The 19,117-nt window shown below is 39.1% G+C and overlaps 1 protein-coding gene across 3 annotated transcripts in view; it reads left to right on the top strand.

Annotated features, from left to right (window-relative positions):
* Positions 1-19,117, top strand: part of ltbp3 (latent transforming growth factor beta binding protein 3) — a 99,337-nt gene that overhangs the window by 57,110 nt on the left and 23,110 nt on the right. For 2 of the 3 annotated variants that reach the window (XM_057820838.1, XM_057820835.1), the window contains exons 6-18: positions 1,062-1,178; positions 1,262-1,408; positions 1,517-1,630; positions 1,722-1,778; positions 5,021-5,098; positions 8,784-8,912; positions 11,838-11,969; positions 12,041-12,169; positions 12,230-12,349; positions 13,855-13,977; positions 14,168-14,290; positions 14,424-14,543; positions 14,810-14,938. In XM_057820838.1, the coding sequence (XP_057676821.1) occupies positions 1,062-1,178; positions 1,262-1,408; positions 1,517-1,630; positions 1,722-1,778; positions 5,021-5,098; positions 8,784-8,912; positions 11,838-11,969; positions 12,041-12,169; positions 12,230-12,349; positions 13,855-13,977; positions 14,168-14,290; positions 14,424-14,543; positions 14,810-14,938 (1,518 nt within the window). The remainder of the gene's footprint in view (positions 1-1,061; positions 1,179-1,261; positions 1,409-1,516; positions 1,631-1,721; positions 1,779-5,020; positions 5,099-8,783; positions 8,913-11,837; positions 11,970-12,040; positions 12,170-12,229; positions 12,350-13,854; positions 13,978-14,167; positions 14,291-14,423; positions 14,544-14,809; positions 14,939-19,117) is intronic. The other variant, XM_057820837.1, reaches the window with a different exon arrangement.

Raw genomic sequence — 19,117 nt, 5'->3', positions numbered from 1 at the left:
ATAGATATGGACGTAAAACAGTCTCGATTCTTGGTTAAAAGCAAAAAGAAACTGTGTTGTTAGCATTTATTTTACGTATATATGTCGAAGTACAATGCTAGTCTGTTAGTGAATGCAGCTAGCGCCCCCCTTATGTAAACAGAGCTTTTTCGGTGAAAATTCTAGTGCATAAATGCTTAAATCCCCAAATTCTTTATAGATATGGACGTAAAACAGTCTCGATCCTTGGTTAAAAGCAAAAAACCATGCAGTTAGCATTTTTTTTACGTAAATATTGCGAACTATGATGCCAATGCAGTAGCAGCTAATTTCTCTCATTGATTTTTTTTTTTCACAATGTTTCAAAATGCATGCATGGTACGAAAAATATAATAATTACCTTGAATCCTCAAACAAATCACTCCTGAGACAATCCTTCCTGTTTGGATGCGGTACAGCTTTCCTACTTTTTCAACAGAAATCCGGCTTTAGAACGCTGCGTGCGTGTGTTTGTGAATAGCTCCTCTTGATATGGGCGGCCCCCTACTTGAATGCGAGGCACAGTGCATGACCGATCTGACCCGTCAATACCATTATGAAGTCTTTGCTCTATTATATTACTATTATAAGGCTCCTCACTGACACCACTACTTAATCGATGGCAGTAAATGTCAAATTTCAATTGTTATCAGTGCCGACTAAGTTGGCAAGCCTATTTTTTAGGGGGCAGTAGCCCCCCCATGCTACCCTAGTGAATTTGCCCCTGCCAATGAGTTAACCCTTTAAGTGCCAAAGTCACAAAATTGGAACAAACAACGTTGATGACTTTTAAGAAGCCAGAGCTGCAAATAGGGTGCCTTTTTTTTTTTTTTTTTTTTTGTGCAAAGTAGTAACACTTAAAGGGTTCAATGTACCTTAACATAAAATATGAAACTAAAACAACTCTAAATGACAACATATTGTGAAGTCTGTTATGACATCCACTTAACTTTAACTAAGTGGGCTCTCTGCTTTCCCACCTGAAAATAGAGATCATTCTACTGCGTGTCCAAATGACATTTCCTTGTTTTTGCTCTGTGAAGATATCAACGAGTGCTCCATGCAAGGTATCTGTGAGAATGGAGATTGTCTGAACACTCTAGGGAGTTTCAAATGTTCATGCAAGGCCGGTTTTGTCCTGGAGAGGAATCGTTGTGTTGGTGAGTTGATTTAACGCCAGAATTTCCAACAATTATTCTTCTGTCCTCATGGAAGTTCAAGTGTTCTCCGTTTGACTCTCCAGCCGAGTTGTCTCACTGCTTCCTGATTGTGTCCGACGTCAGGGGTTGCGAGCGTCCCCTGGCTGCCCAACTCGCTATGGATAGGTGCTGTTGCACAGTGGGCAAAGCATGGGGGCGCAACTGTGAACGCTGTCCACAGGAAGGCACAGGTAAAAACAAACTGCTAATGGATCATAAGAGCATTATTATTTGTAGTCAGTTATATTCGTTTTTTGCACCAATGAAGTAATACATTTGTCTTCATACTTGACACTCAGTTGCCTTCAGTGAGATCTGCCCAGCTGGCAAAGGCTATATTCTCGAAAAGTATAGAGAAACTTTCCCCTTGGCCTTTCCCTTAATGCCCTTCCCTCACAAACCTGAAGTGGAAGGTAGATAAAGTATTTTCTTATTAATATGTTTGCTTGCAAGCACAATCTGAATTCATATTTAAGATTTTTTTCCCATTTTGTGTACATCCAGAGACAACAACTGCTGTGCAGCAGGCTCCAACCAGCTACCATAGTCCTCGTGTTCCTGGTAAACACCTTTCTTTAACATAAGACAAAATGATAAATTAAAAAGTATGAAAAATGAGTTCAAACTAAAGAGATTAAGGGGCAGTTTACATGGTGACGTTCCGAGAAGACGACAAATTTCATATTTGCATTTATATGGTTCCATCTCCATTCGAACGCTGTCGCAATTACCCGTGAAAACGATGTACAGTGGGGCAAATAAGTATTTAGTCAACCACCAATTGTGCAAGTTCTCCTACTTGAAAAGATTAGAGAGGCCTGTAATTGTCAAAATGGGTTAACCTCAACCATGAGAGACAGAATGTGAAAAACAGAAAATCACATTGTTTGATTTTTAAAGAATTTATTTCTGAATTAGAGTGGAAAATAAGTATTTGGTCACCTACAAACAAGCAAGATTTCTGGCTGCCAGACGTGTCCCCCTGCTGAAGAAAGTACACATCCAGGCCCGTCTGCGGTTCGCTAGAGAGCATTTGGATGTTCCAGAAGAGGACTGGGAGAATATGTTATGGTCAGATGAAACCAAAATAGAACTTTTGGGTAGAAACGCAGGTTCTCTTGTTTGGAGGAGAAAGAATACTGAATTGCATCCGAAGAACACCATACTCACTGTGAAGCATGGGGGTGGAAACATCATGGTTTGGGGCTGTTTTTCTGCAAAGGGACCAGGACGACTGATCTGTGTAAAGGAAAGAATGAACAGGGCCATGTATCGAGAGATTTTGAGTGAAAATCTCCTTCCATCAGCAAGGGCATTGAATATGAGACGTGGCTGGGTCTTTCAGCATGACAATGATCCCAAACACACAGCCAGGGCAACAAAGGAGTGGCTTCGTAAGAAGCATTTCAAGGTCCTGGAGTGGCCTTACCAGTCTCCAGATCTCAACCCCATAGAAAATCTGTGGAGGGAGTTGAAAGTCCGTGTTGCCCAACAACAGCCCGAAAACGTCACTGCTCTAGAGGACATCTGCATAGAGGAATGGGCCAAAATACCAGCAACAGTGTGTGAAAAGCTTGTGAAGAGTTACAGAAAACGTTTGGCCTCCGTTATTGCCATTAAAGGGTACATAACAAAGTATCGAGATGAACTTTTGGTATTGACCAAATACTTATTTTCCACCATGAGTTGCAAATAAATTCTTTAAAAATCAATGTGATTTTCTGTTTTTTTTCCCCACATTTTGTCTCTCATGGTTGAGGTTTACCCATGTTGACAATTACAGGCCTCTAATATTTTCAAGTGGGCGAAGGCTTAACCTAGCCATGCTCTCCATTGAGCATGAGCTTGCTCAAAAACTGGATTTCACTGATGTTATAAATCACTTTGTTGTCAAAAAAATCTAGGCGGATCACTGTTTGAGGCCTTGATAACTCCAGGGATGTTGAAGGGGCAGGCACAGGATGTTTAGTTATAGTGTTTTGTTGCTTAGCAGGCAGGCGTAGCACTCTCAGTTGTATTGTATTGTAGCCTACATGGGACAATAGATGGAAATTGTTTGTTTATATTGTGTTACATCACATTACGGTCTGTTAAATCTCACTGTCCATCTCAAATTAAATAATTTGAAAATTTACACTGTCATTGCTTGCAAAGCGTTAAAAGTACTGCGTATGTTGTCGTGACAAGCCGGTGTCAGGGCTGAGGTGGTGTGTGGGGGGGCCTATAGACCCTACCCACGTGACGTCACAACTCCGCTCTCCTGAATGGTACCACCCAATTGTCCGTCAAAACATAGTGTTAACCTGTTAAGGCTACGTACATTCCTCCTATTTACGGCGTGTTTTTCTGCTCCTTAACATTAATAATCAAAATGGTGAAGGCGTGTGTGGCTGTTGGTTGCACTAACAGAGAAGATGGAAGGAGAGACTTGAAGTTTTACCGAATTCCGAGGGATCCAAAGAGGAGAGCGAAATGGACTGTTGCAATTCGACGTGAAAACTGGGCACCAAAAAATCATCACAGACTATGTAGTAGTCATTTTATATCCGGTAAGATGCATTTAAGATATACTTAGAGGGTTTTGGGCTGACAAATAACCACAATTAAGATCATTGCAAGGCTAATCGCCGACAACATACACGTATGTATGTAGTGAGAGTGCTATCGCTAAACCATATAAACATTAAAAGCCTTAACTCCATTGACAAACGACATGAAATACATTAGACTTGACAGTGGATGTTACCAATAACAAAAGATTTTGAATTGAAAATTTCGTAACTCACCTTTCCAAGCACAAGATAGATTCCTGCCGAATTTTCGTGGACGAGGACCTGTTTCACCCAACCAGCAACGAAGTATTTATAAGCCTCCAAGCTCTTGAAGTTTTTCAAATTTTCGTGAGAATAGGCTGATTTTGTGTGGACAAGATAATTGTAAATATCAGCGTAGCAGATGTCAGGCAGACAGGGCGAAGACAGTGGGTTGAAAAACATCGATTTGGGCATCAAATATGGATCTGGCGACTGTATAGAACGAAGCTTTTCCACATAACGCCTTTTATGCAACACATCCAGTGAGTTTACGGCATCAGAAAGCACCGGCGGGTCTTCCATGAAATGCATTTTAAATTCCTCGATCAATTGAAACCAATGCTAATACAGAGACAAAATGACGGACAAGTGGGCGGAACCATACAGCGAGCACGTGGTTTTGTGACGTCGGTGGGTAGGGTCTATAATGGTCTCTTGTCCCCAGGCCCCTGCAAGTCTGTTGACAGCCCTGCTTTCAGGTACAGCACGCAAAACACGTCCACCACATTAGAACCCAACTCATTACATTATTACAGGAATAATAATTATTTCATTATTCCGGTTTTTACTAATAATTTGTTTTGCTACGTGTATTTGCCATTTGTAATAGTACCAGCAGTATTCATTAAGGATTTAGTGTAGGTTTTCAGGCTGTGGAACGAATTAATGGAATTATAATGTATTCTTATGGGAAAATCCTGGTCGACAAAATTAACTTCGTATGTAGAGGTACCACTGCATATGGTTGTGGAGCAAGCCCCGCATTCGAAACCTTCCACTATGGAGCCCGGAATCAAAGGTTTGTGTCTTCACCTTCCGTTTTCACTGTCACCATATAAAGGTGAGGCCATTCCGCAACACATTAGTTGTGTCTTGGTGTCGCATCATCACCATGTAAACCACCCCTCAATATCAAAATAATGTTGAAGTAAGTAATATTTTTCTTTTTTCTTTTGCTGTCATTTCATTTCTGATCTTTTTAACCCACAGTTGTCAAACCCACCCCTCCGACGATCATCCGAATGACCCCTGACAATGACCCTTTGGAAACCCAAACTAAAGTCTCACGTGAGTTTCCTGCAAAAGTTAAATTCCTTCTTCAGTGTCTGCCACTAAAGATATAGTAAAAAGAATAATATCCCAGAAACGAGAGGTTAACTCTACTAATACATTCATTTTCTTTTCGTGAGCATTATTAAATGCATTTCACTAAACAAAACCTCAAGTATTTTGATATTCTCTGTTTTGAATGACAATATGTTTGCTCATCTTATGTACTGCATTTACGATGGACACGCTTAACTCTAAAATAATTTTCCAAACGTCACAATATTAAAATAATACCTCACTGCCATGATATTATTAAAACAGATGCTATTTAACCTAGTGTAAATCACAAACCTATTTCTTTTAACTTAAGACTAACCTTTGAAAAATCTGCTCTTAATGGAATGTTGCCAGTGACCGTATTTTTCCGCCTATAAGTCGCAGTTTTTTTTGTTTTTTTTTCATAGTTTAGCTGGAGGATGCGATTTATACTCTGGAGCAATGTGTGAAATTATTAACACATTATTATATAATGTGTTATCTGTAGCCAATGTTCCCTCTAATTTTTCACACAAGCTCCCTGAGCACACCATGGACTGCAATGAGCAACATCAGATGTGTACACTGTGGCCACACACCAGTATCACGCCTGTTCAAAACCTTGGATCATAGCAAGTTACATGGCTTATTAAAAGAATGAAATTACGGCAGCAATTTTCATTACCGTATTGGTCCGAATATAAGACAGTGTTTTTTGCATTGAAATAAGACTGAAAAAGTGGGGGTCGTCTTATATTCGCGGTCTAGACGTTACACCCATTCACGACGCTAGATGGCGCCAGATATAATTGAAGTGATGATCTGTCATGACAGATCTCAGCTACTCTCAAGTTTAACCCGTTTGCATTATTTTTTTTATTGCAATGTTTTTCCTTATTCAGATTTGTTTCAAGACTACAGTTACAGTTAGACTTCACTTTGATGGTTAATGCAGTTATTGCAATTTTGTTGGTTTATCACAATAGATGAGTTTATTTACATTTCAAAAACCAGAAGCCAGTCATTTACGAATGTGATTGCACTTTAGTTTACACATTTAAATGTTCAGATATTAAGATTAGAATGAGGCAAAATAACATGCTTTTTCTCTCAAATATATTGTTGTAATCATTTGTTTCAGATGTACTGTAATTATTTTCTGTATATAAATTAATTTGGTGTTCAAAAAGTCTTTTTTCAAACTTGAGTCTTGAAAAAGAGGGGGTCGTCTTATAATCAGGGCCGTCTTATATTCGGGCCAATACGGTACTTTGTCGGGATTTAATAACGGACATGTTAGACCAGTGGTTCTTATCTGGGCACAATCGAACCCCAGGGGTTCAATAAGTAAGTCTAAGGGGTTTGGCGAAGGTAAAGAAACACAGACCCCTATTTTCGTACACTGATTAAAGGCAAAGTGACTTTTTAGACCAGGTTTTAGACTCGTTTGTGTCCAATTTACAGGCTTAATCTATTTCTTTTAACTAGGAGTCCTCTGATGGGAGGAGGAACTGGTTTGCTCAGTGGAAGGTTGACTGGCACTTGGTATGAGGGAATACAACCGACCGATGGGCAGCGTGGTCTCAAATTTTGACCTGTTTATAAAGCATGCTGTCAAAATGAGAAGAATTTTGAACGGGGATTTGCTAAATTATTAACTTTTTAGCTTATATAAATTCAGTTCTGAATTTGAAAAAAAAAAAGCATTATTATCTCATTCCGAGGGGTTCGTTGAATCAAATGTGAAACTTAATGGGGTTCGATACCTTTAGCATGGTTAAGAACCGTTGTGTTAGACAAGGGGTCTCCAATCCGGTCCTCAAAGGCCGCTGTGGGTCCTGGATTTTGTTCCAACTGATGGAGTACCCACAGTTTAACCAATGAAGTTCTTGCTAAAACAAGCAGCACCTGACTGCAATCAACTGATTACACTTGTAATACACCAGATTGGTGCATAGGTGTTGTCTTGTTTTGTTGGAATGAAATCCTGCGCCCACTGTGGCCCTATGTTGAATGTTTTGGAGACCACTGTGTTAGACAGAAGACGTTGACGCAGGAAATCTGGACCCTGAGCACGTGGCATACGAGAGAGAGCTCATGCAGGACCTCAGCAATCGCTGCCATGCTGCCATGTTGGGAAGCAAGGAGCAATATCTTGACACCAGAGCCATGTAGCTTGACTCGCTCAACTCAAACCCCGCCTAGTTCACAACCGCCCACCAAGTTTGATGAGCCAGTGACTGATAAAATTATTTCATGCTGCCACAGGGTGAACAAGACTTCAAAAATGAAATAAATTAAAAGTGAAATAAATAAATGTTGAAATCAATAAATAAAAATTAATATAAATAAATACAAATTGAAATAAAGAAATATATATTGGAATAAAGAAATAAATGTTGAAATAAATAAATAAAAATGGAAATTGAAATAAATATAAGTGGAAATAAATGAAAATTGAAATAAATATAAATTGAAATAAATAAAAAGTGAAAGTTATAAATAAAAATTGAAATAAATATATATAAATTGAAATAGATAAATACAATAAATATTGAAACAAAAATTTAAATAAATAAATATATATTGGAATAAATAAATAAATGTTGAAATAAATAAATAAAAATGGAAATTGAAATAAATATAAATGGAAATAAATGAAAATTGAAATATAAATTGAAATAAATAAAAAGTGAAAGTTAAATAAATAAAAATGGAAATTGAAATAAATACAAATGGAAATAAATGAAAATTGAAATAAATATAAATTGAAATAAATAGTGAAAGTTATAAATGAAAATTAAAATAAATAAATATAAATTGAAATAGATAAATACGATAAATAAATATTTAAACAAAAATTGAAATAAATAAATAAATACTGAAATAGAAGCATTTTAATGACACTTTTAATTATTTATTTAATTGTGTATTTAGTTGTTTAATTTTTGCACTCCTGGTCCTCCATAGGTTCTTGGTGTTCGATTTTATCAAATAAATTTCCTGCAAAAATGCGACTTATACATGTTTTTTTCCTCCTCATTGCGCTTTTGGTTTTTTTTTGGTGCGACTTATAGTCCGATAAATACGGTACTTCTTTAGCATCTTCTGCTTCCTCTGCTTTATTTCTAATACTGCCTGTGCTTTTTGGGGGGTGGGGGGATTTGAGCACCCTAGCAAGCTTTACTGTGAAAACCACAGCAATTTTAAACACTGTACATGCACTGCATACGCTCACCTGTCACTTTATTTGGGTCCACAGGACTTAGTTTAATCATTTAAGAAACTAGCCGTAGTACTCTGGGTGAGAAAGTTATGAAAAAGCCTACAAGTGTCAGAAAACTTGTTTTACATTTTTTTTTTTTTAAGCTTGGTCCTTCCCTTATTAACAATTCACAGTACAGTCAATACATCCTTCTCCATTTTCATAAACAGTGCAGCATTTCGTTGCCTCAAAGAGCCTTCGCAGCCACGATGACTCAATGAACGTCCTTTAGGATGTTTTAAGTTGGATGGTTGTCATCATGAATCTGCTTATAAATCAAATTATCCTCCAAGAGTACTAGGAAAAGTGTTCACTAATAAGGTGGCGAGTGAGTGTATGTATGCATGGCTCTGCAGAAGCAGATGCTGGCCCGCTAGAATGTTATGTGTTCCCTCCCTGAAGCAGAGACAGATGAATGTAGGCTAAGCAGGAACATTTGTGGTCATGGAGAATGTGAGAACAGCCCGAACGGCCACATCTGTCACTGTCACCCCGGCTACCGTCTCAACCCGCAGAGGAACATCTGTGAGGGTAAGAGATGATGATGCTTGAAGGAGGTGCGCAGTGAACACCTAGACCTTTTTTCGTGGGTATTTTATGTAGATGTCCGAGGAGATAAGCATGCGTCCCTTTGCTTTTTTTCTCTCAAGCTGCATTTTTCCATCATATCTAGTTAATAAATGGCTGCTGCTTTGAATATTTCATGAGGAACACAATGCATAATATAGTGAGGTCCAATATATGAGCTGCATCAAAAGAAAAATTTTTTTTTTTTAATTTAGAGCAGGAGTTACTACAGTTTTTTTCCTTGTCATTGAAGTAAGCTTGATCTTTATCTGTAAGTGTGTATTTCTTTGTTTTTCTTCAATTGACTGAACATATGTGGTAAAATACTTTTCTCTGATTGGTTGTCGGTGAGAAGCTCGTTGGCATTGGTAATGTGTGTGTTAACTTTGACACATTGCGGAGACGTGGACTACAAACATTTTTGAATGACACCAAGCGTCGCTATTTCACAATTATGCAGAAAATATATATTTTATGTATAGTTTAAACTTGGTAACTTTTCAGTTTTGGTCGATTTTAGCGGCTCAAGTGGACAAAAGCGGTAGTGTTTTGCCTTAAAGGAATCCTCGGGTAGAAAAATTTGTACTTCTTAAAAGATAAACGTCATTATGAGTTAAAATAATATGACATTGAAACCCCTCTTGATGTTTCCGTCTTAATACAATTTGTAAAATGACTTTAACTAGTAGGTCGCCATTGTTGTTGACGTGGCAGGGCGGTGACGTCACATGGTTTTACTGCCAGGCATGTCATGTGTTCAAACCTTTTCATTTGAACCCGAGAGGAACATTAATGAGCATGACAGCACTGTCGATATTTTGCAAAACGAGCAGCAAAAGCAAAATGAACAGGAGAGACAGGATAAGGCGAGACAAGAGTATGAGGAAAAAAAGGTGTTCTGCCAAAATGTGCTACACCGGCGAAACCTCCTACAAGAGGCGAATTTGACACCCAAAGTGGATGGGTACAGACAGAACATAATAAAGATGCCTTAAGAAAATACTTAAATTTAGTAATATCGAATAAGGATGGTTTAAACATGCTATGGGACTAATGTGGTCAACAGATCAACAATCTGCTTTAAAGCTAACACAAGAAAAACAATGCTTAAAAGTATGAGAGTATGCTTGCAAAATGTATTTTGAGGCAATAAAAAAGTAATAAGACTCAATAAAAACACAAATAGTAAGTGCTCGCCGCTTTTAACCAGTGTTGTTAAATCTTTAAAAAATAATTAATTACAGTTACAAATGACTTCTCCCAAAAAGTAATTGAGTTAGTAACTCAGTTACCTGAATGTAAGAGTAATTAGTTACCTGGCAGAGTAACTAGTTTTACTTTTCATGATTTTTTTTTCCATTCAAAAAAAAAAAAAAGCCCTCAATTCTTTACCCTAAACTTAACAAGACTCAGGGGTATTGTGGATATTGCGATAACTAGATAGTAACCTTTGCTATGTTTGGAAGTCATTTAATGTTGTGAATCAACTGTTAAAGTTGTTAAAATTGCTCCAGTTATTGCATTAGTTCCCATCTGTCTACTTTCGACATATGAAAGTTTTAAAACTATTTCATCATTTAAAGATAGATTAAATTCAAGATCTTGCCGATTTAGGAGTATTTTAAATAAAATGTTACTTAAGTTTGCTAAGAAGGTTCTCTCTTCTGTTGTTTACTAACGCCGAGTCTATCATTTCGCATGTACTTCTATATACATGTCATATCTACAGTAGCATCATGTGGGCGTAGTTTGTAGGCTATGGGCTACGGTCAGGTATTATTAGAGCCTCCTAGCATCGCGTATATATAGGTCAAGTTTGGGAAAACTATTCCACACAGGGCCACAGTGGGTGTCCGTGTCTCACTTTTCTCGCGTCATTCAACCAACGTAGTAACGCACGCTTTACATCCTCAGCAATGGTAACAGCGTTGCAAAGATGAGAAAAGTAAATGATTAGATTGCTCACTACTGAAAAAAAATAGCGCCGTTAGTAACGCCGTTATTCTCTAATGCAGTTATTAACAACACTGCTTTTAACCGATGAGCGCATGTGTTGAACTTCTCGCCGTGTAGAAGGAATTGCAGTAACAATCTACAGAGGGACAGTGACAATCTACGTCATCAACCTGAGCGTCCGTCGCAGATATAAAAATACGGCGCCCTCCGTAGTTTAAAACATGTACTATAGATTTTTAGATCAATGGCAATGTTATGTGTTTCTAATGACATATTTTAGTAAAATAGAACAATTGTGGCTTATTAGAGCATACTAGTCTTTAAGTCCAAGTCCCCTTTAAGGAAGACTGAGTTTCCCATGAGGACCAGCCAATCAAACGTGTGTTTGACGTGGTATTCAGCAAGTGAAAAGGGGTAAATGGTAGTTTAAACATAACGAAAATAATTCACATAATGGTAGGGTCAATTCTATCCTTACAACATACGGGAAGACAATCTAAATGACCTACGGTATATAACTGAACTCATAATATCATGCATATAAGGTTGTTTAAAAGTTGGTGAGGACAATTTTAGTATCCGGAAAAGTTGCTAGTGTTATGTCCCTACCGTCCCTATGCAAACCTTGGCTGCAAAGCAGTCAGCACATTTGTAGTTTTTTTGTGTGGCGGGGTTCCTGCCACCCTCCTCAAAGTTAATTAGTGCCAGTGACCCCTTTCAAGATATAAAAGAAGTGTCATTCAACTAGTTGTCAGTCGACCTCTTATCACAAATGTTATGAAAATATTTTATAAAGGTTGAAAGGTTACCTAGTGTTGCTTTAAAGGCGGGGATTTTGATACATCATGTGCTAGGTCTTTTTTGTTTGCTTACACTCAATGTTGTCTCATGGATGTCCAATGTAATAAGCAGTCATTACTCCTTCTTGTCCAGATGATAATGAATGTGACTCTGAGCCTTGCGGTCAGGGTAGAGGCTTTTGCATCAACACAGAAGGCGGCTACAAATGCCACTGTCGCCAAGGCTACAAACACATGGTGCAGCACGGGAGGCTAAAGTGTGTCGGTAAGTCAGGCTGAGTTATGACTGCATTTTTGGGGGGAGTAGGTCATAAATTTGCTTAACCGTATTGGCAGATGTGAACGAATGCGCCAAACGGGACATCTGTGGCTCCGGAGGCCAGTGCATTAACTTGCCCGGTTCTTATAAATGTGAATGTCACAGTGGCTACAACAGCAGGTCACACCGTCACCCTGTTTGTGAAGGTAAAAAAAAAAATGCAATATTTCATGTTTGGAAGCTCATTTGATTTGGATTCATTTTAGATGTAAATGAGTGTCTCCGCCCGGACAGTTGTCCGAATGAGCAATGCGTGAACACCCTTGGCTCCTTTGAATGTGTTCCCTGCTTACCGGGTCACGAGTCCCGCTCTGGCACCTGCTACGGTCAGTATAATTTGGACGGATTCACATTAGGCTGCTAGTGATAACACTAGCTGTCCAATCCATTTGGATTGGGAGGGGTGGCAGAGATAATTCAATCTCACTTCAGATAGATTGGATTTATATTGCCGATTATTGGTGTTTTGAAAAAAAAATGTTCTTTTCTTTTACTGACTACCACAGCACATACCTTGTAAACACTATACACAGACCTTAGCTGGCGTTGAATGAATGTAGTTAAAATTAGGTTTGTTCTGATCATGTTTTTTTGCTCCCAATCCGATCCCAATCGTTTTAGTTTGAGTATCTGCCGATCCCGATATTTCACGATCCGATTGCTTTTTTTTTTTGCTCCCGATTCAATTCCAATCATTCCCGATAATTTTTCTCGGTCATATACATTTTGGCAATGCATTAAGAAAAAAATGAATAAAACTCAGACGAATATATACATTCAACATACAGTACATAAGTACTGTATTTGTTTAGTATGACAATAAATCCTCAAGATGGCATTTACATTATTAACATTCTTTCTGTGAGAGGGATCCACGGATAGAAAGACTTGTGACTTTGTATATTGTGACTAAATATTGCTATCTAGTGTATTTGTGGAGCTTTCAGTAAATGATACTGTAGCCATGCCCAAAGGCATGATGGGAAGTGGAACCATGACTGTGCGTAGTGCTACCAATTGATATATCTTCTCTGCGTTGGGAAATAACATAAGGTGTTAAGAAAAACATCAATTGCTACCTTGCTTCCCCACAGTGCTTCCCATGATATTTCTAATCGTAGGGAGAGGGATTGTAAGGCTTTAGCCAATTAAAATAAGGCCCCAAAGGCTGCCAAAATTCACTCTACTCGTTTTACGCTGCCTTTTATCTCTCTATATAGGTAAAACGGCGCCATTACATATTGAGCGCGACAATGCGTGAGTGGGTCGTGCAGCGCATAAATTAATTGCGTCGTGATACATTCTTAAAAAAATTAATTACCGCCGTTATCGGGATAAATTTGATAACCCTACCTTAAGCCTAAACTAAAGACTCTGGTTGAGTGTAACGTATTATGTCTGTAACGTTAAATACAATTAGAAAACGATTTATTTAAAAAATATATATATATTAAGAAAAGGCATGGCCGATATTTTTTTGCCGATTCCGATACTTTGAAAATGACGTGATGGGACCCAATCGATCAGCCGATCGATCGGGACATGCCCACCCACACCTGGCATCCTGGTAACACCACTGCTAAGACTAATATGTATTTTTGTCCAAAAGACTAAGACAAAAATTAAAAGACTAAAGTTTAAAACGAAATTTGAAAGGGCTGCCGAAAACAACACTGCTAAAACAGAAAGTACACCTGTTTAAACATTGTCAAATTCCGCCCAGCCATTTCGGAGTCCATAGGGAACCCAAACACACACACACTCACAAAGTTCTATTTATATATAAGTATAGATTCAAAATTGAAAGCTTATTTTTACATTTATTTACCAGATATAAACGAGTGTGAAAAGCCTGGCATCTGTCCCAATGGCCGATGTGAAAACCTTCTCGGAACGTACCGCTGCCTATGCAATGAAGGTTTCATTCCATCGATTGACAGCAAGGGCTGCAGTGGTGAGTAAACTGATGGAAATGATCTCCACGTTCAATTATTATTAGGTAATGGACTTGACATTACCTTAACATGATAATCATACCGCCCTCGTGTGTCAATCACATCACCATTTTTTTAATGGCCGTGTCGAGGTGGAGCCGTAATGACATGTGACCTTTCCGTCGGTCGCGTTTCTCACATGGCGTACAGATATCGACGAGTGCGAGGACGTCAGGCTTTGCGCGTACGGCCGCTGCATCAATACAGAGGGATCGTTCCAGTGTCAGTGCTATCCCGGATACCAACGCACGCAGGAAGGGAGCCACTGCGAAGGCATGAATCATTCACCTTTTTTTTTTTTTTGTGCTGACAAAGAGTTGTTTATAGTGTACATAAAAGTTCATCATGTGCTTTGCTTAGCTCAGTTTCTATTGGCGTGATTTACGCTCCATCGTTGTCCCTGCAGATATCAATGAGTGCGACAGGCCATCAAACTGTCAAAGAGGCCGCTGTATCAACAGTATGGGCTCGTACACCTGCGAGTGCCAAAAGGGATACACACTGGTGGGAGGCCGGCGATGCCAAGGTCAGTGAGCTCAAATCTCAAAGGACTCCCTTGATGAAGAAACGAATGCAAGTTAGAAAAAAATGTCCTTTGCGTCATCACTGGAAGGCACAGTGCAGCTATAAATACAATTTGTTAGTTTGAAATGATTTTCTAAGCCTGTTTTGAAAATGTCTAAGCAAATATACCAGCACCCCAAAGTTTTCATGCTTTAATCTATCAAAACATTCTTTCAGATGGTGTTTAGATTGGAATCACAAAGTTAGATCACATTGTTTTTCTTTCAGACATTGACGAATGCGCATCCGACTGGAGCCTTTGCCAGCCGTACGGCTCTTGCGAGAATAGACCGGGCTCGTATGTGTGCGTCTGCCATCACGGCTACGTCCTCTCGGAGGACAAACACAGCTGCGAGGGTAAGCTTCCTCTCATTCCTCCTGCATTTCTTGATGCTCACATTCATTAGATTCTTCCCAGTCTCAGACTCAGGATCAGCTCACATCAGGCCTGTTTAAGGAGTAGAAATGGAAATTCCCAAAGTAATGGTTAGAGTCTGCAATATTATCGGCTACCCAAGTAACAATGATATAAAAGCATTTTAGAATGACATCAGATAATATCAACATCGGTTTTTCTTTAACCGTTTTGGGCCAATATGCATGTTGACTTCAAACTGACTATAGAAGCCTTCTGCCTTTGTAGAAGGGCTGGTCACAGTTTAGCACAGCAGTTATGCTTATTGACCATTAGCAGTGTTGTCAGTAACGCGTTAGTTAGTAACGCGTTACTGTAATCTAATTACTTTTTTCAGTAACAAGTAATCTAACGCGTTCATTTTTCTACACCAGTAATCTGATTAAAGTTTGTTTCCTTAGTGTCTCTGCGTTACTATTTTTTCATTGCCTCATAACATATGTAGAATGAAGAATATTGTAGTCTTGGCCCCCATCAATCCAGTTCCCTCCCTGTCTCCGCTGGCGTACCCCAGGGCTCTTTCCTGGGGCCGCTCCTCTTCATCATCTACATTCTACCCCTCGGTTCCATCTTCCGCAAACACAACATTCACTTTCACTGTTACACGGATGACACCCAGCTCTACATATGCTCAAAACCAACCGCCTCCCTCCCACCTTCCTCCCTCACCCTCTGCTTAGATGACATTAACTCCTGGTTCTCCTCCAATTTCCTCCTACTTAACAGCTCCAAAACAGAAGTCCTCTGAGTTGGTAACACCGCAACACTCCCTAATGTCCATAAGTTCTCTATTACCATCAACAATTTACCGATCTCTCCTTCGTCTCAGGTTAAGAGTCTGGGTATCATCCTCGACAGCACACTTTCCTTCCGGTCACATATCAACAGCATCACCAGATCAGCCCACTTTCGCAACATTTCTCGCCTCCTCCCTTCTCTCACCCGTTATACCGCTTCCACCCTGGTCTGTAATCTAATAACCTCCCGGCTCGATTATTGCAACTCACTGCTCTTCGGTCTCCCTAACAAGTCCCTCCAGAAACTGCAGCTCTTCCAGAACTCAGCAGCACGCCTCAACACACGAACCCCCGCAACACACCACATCACCCCCATCCTTCGTCAACTTCACTGGCTTCCCGTCAAACAAAGAATCAACTACAAGATCCTCATCATCACCTTCAAAATACTCCATGCCCTGGCCCCTCCCTACCTCTGCGATCTTCTCAGTCTAAACAATCCAACCCGTTCTCTTCGCTCTACCACTATTCTTCCCCTCTCCGTCCCCCGTGTCCGCCTCTCCACCTTTGGTTCCAGAGCTTTTAGTCATTGCGCCCCCCAGCTCTGGAACTCCCTACCCCCTGATCTCCGCAGCATATCTACTCTATCACTTTTCAAATCTAGACTGAAAACACAACTGTTCACTCTTTCTTACCCACCATAACCCCTAGCTGTCATATTTTTACTTCTTTTTATTGTGCTTTTAATTTTTTTTATCTTTTAATACCTTTTTTCGTACTGTGATTCTGTCTCTTGTGAAGCGTCTTTGTGTGTTTGAAAAGCGCTGTAGAAATAAAATGTATTATTATTATTATTATTAGTCATGTACAAAGAGCATTTTGAATAGAAAATGCTCAAATAAAAGGTTCCCGGTACGTGTTTCCATGACAACCTCTTAGCTATTTCCTGTTTTGGTCTCGTGTCACGTGTTGTGGGACTGAGGCGGGTGGACATTCGCGCCGAGTGTTGAGACGTTGCGAGGGAATGTTGATCTGTGGTTATCCATGAATGAAGGTGAGTATTTTTCCTTCATTCTGGAGGGTATCAGCAAAATGTTGGACCCCTTACATGCGCGGCCGTTTCGTAGCTTTGCCGTAGCAACGACGGGCAGTCATCGCTCCAAGTTGGCAAGCTTTGTTTACATCATATGCATGTTGCACATTTATGCCATGATGTGATGTGTTCGTTTAGCATCTGTGGGATGTGTTGTAAGTCCGACTGAGTGTAAAGTGCTTAGTTGCCGCCACGTTTTGTGGCCAAATTGACCGCGTGTGTGTTGAGAGGAGTACTTCTGGGTTGTTAATGTGCACGGCTGCACGCGCATCCGCTCCCGCCACCACCCTCGTGTTTATTGCACTGTACAATCCACTTGTGTGTTGTTGATTATTGTGCCGTCAGTTTGCATTGTTTTACATTGGCACTGATATGCTGTTAACCATAACCCGAAATTCAGAATTTTTGACATTAGGCTTAATCTTAGAGTTAGTGGGGTTTAATTGGTCGGTGGAGTTGATTTCAACAAATTCCAAGCAGTTTTTTAGATATTTGTTACTTTCAGGGCTTCGGAGTGGCTAAACTAGCGCGAAATTCTGATATTCCCCTTTAAATTCAATCATCCAAAAGTCAATTATATGTGATGACATTTTTCTGTTGTCATTCTTATGTTGAGGCAGCAAAGGGAGAAGAATGGGTAAAAAGTAACTGATAGATTACTTTGAAAGTAACTTAGTTACTTTGATAGTGAATTAATCAGTAAAGTAACTAGATTACTTTTTTGAGGCGTAATCAGTAATTAAATTACTTTTTCAAGTAATCTGTGATAACACTGACCATTAGGCTAGGTTGATACCGCAGGTCTTAATGCACAAATCTGATTTTTTAAAATGTTTTTCCAACTCGAGTTAGGCATTAACTTGATGGTCTGAATGGGAGAAGTCACATAAAAGTGGACCATTTCAAATCTGATCTAGGTCACTTTCGTATGTGGTTAAAATCCAATCTGGGCCATATTTTTCTAGAATGTGGCTTCGGTCTGAACTGTCAAGTCTCCCAAATCGTAATTGATGCAGCAATTACCGTATTTGCCTGAATATAAGACGGTGTTTTTTGCATTGAAATAAGGCTGAAAAAGTGGGGGTCGTCTTATATTCGCGGTCTAGACATTATACCCATTCACGACGCTAGATGGCACCAGATATCATTGAAGCAAATGCTGAACTTGAGGAGTAATGTTCTGTCATGACAACTGGTGCACGATATTATTGGTCCGATAATTATCGGTCCGATAATAGGAAATATGATGTCATCACGATAAATCCAATAACATTTATATTAGGACCGATAATATGTACTGTTCTGGCTTTGCAGTTTACACAATAGTATGGGAAATCAGTTGACCATTTGCGGGGCATTGCTCCCACCTGTTGGTCAGAATAATTCAATGCACCTATTTTTTGTTACAGTAGTTTGGTTCAATCACTTACACATTGCGGTGTCTAGCGGTAGCATTGACAGTCGTGAATGCTTTCTGTTACGTTTTTGCCTCTGAAATATATGTAAGTATTTTATGTTTACTATTACATATGGATGTGCAAAATATGTTTACTTCTGTGGTGAAGGGTCATGTGTACAGAACTTCATAAGTTGTGTTATAGAAGCCAGTCAATGCTTTAGTAGCTCAAGCTAGTGTGCTATGCTATACATATAATAGTTGTATAAGTGTATTGTGCAGTTTGTTGTATATTGAGTATTGAATATGTGTATTTTTCTGTTGTACTTTCACAATATTAAGCAAGAAAGCAAGAAAAGACCAAGCCTTGTGGTTTATGGAAGTGCATTCATTCTTAGCTGGCTGTCGGGCAGTGCAGAAGTGAAACGCACTGTTTTGTTCTTGTCATTATGAAAAAAACGGTGAGATCAAAGGCAAATCTATGTTGAATCCACCACTATTTTTTTTTAACCTCCAGGTGTTCATAAACTCAGGTTATACATTTAAAAAAAATTCTATATATATTATCGGTTATCGATATTGGTATCGGTTTCAAAAAATGGATATCGTGCACCCCTAGTCATGACAGATCTCCGCTACTCTCAAGATTAACCAGTTTGCAATATTTTATTGCAATGTTTTTCCTTATTCAGATTTGTTTCAAGACTACAGTTACACTAAGACCTCACTTTGATGGTTATTGCAGTTATTGCAATTTGGTTGTTTTATCACAATAGATTGGTTTATTTACATTTCAAAAACCAGAAGCCATTCATTTACGAATGTGATTGCACTTTAGTTTACAAATTTAAAGGTTCAGATATTAAGATTTGAATGAGGCAAAATAACATGCTTT

Source organism: Corythoichthys intestinalis, chromosome 18, assembly GCF_030265065.1.
Source record: "Corythoichthys intestinalis isolate RoL2023-P3 chromosome 18, ASM3026506v1, whole genome shotgun sequence".
Classification (NCBI taxonomy): domain Eukaryota; kingdom Metazoa; phylum Chordata; class Actinopteri; order Syngnathiformes; family Syngnathidae; genus Corythoichthys; species Corythoichthys intestinalis.
The sequence above is the reverse complement of the archived record's forward strand: the minus strand, read 5'-3'. Positions and strand labels throughout refer to the sequence as shown.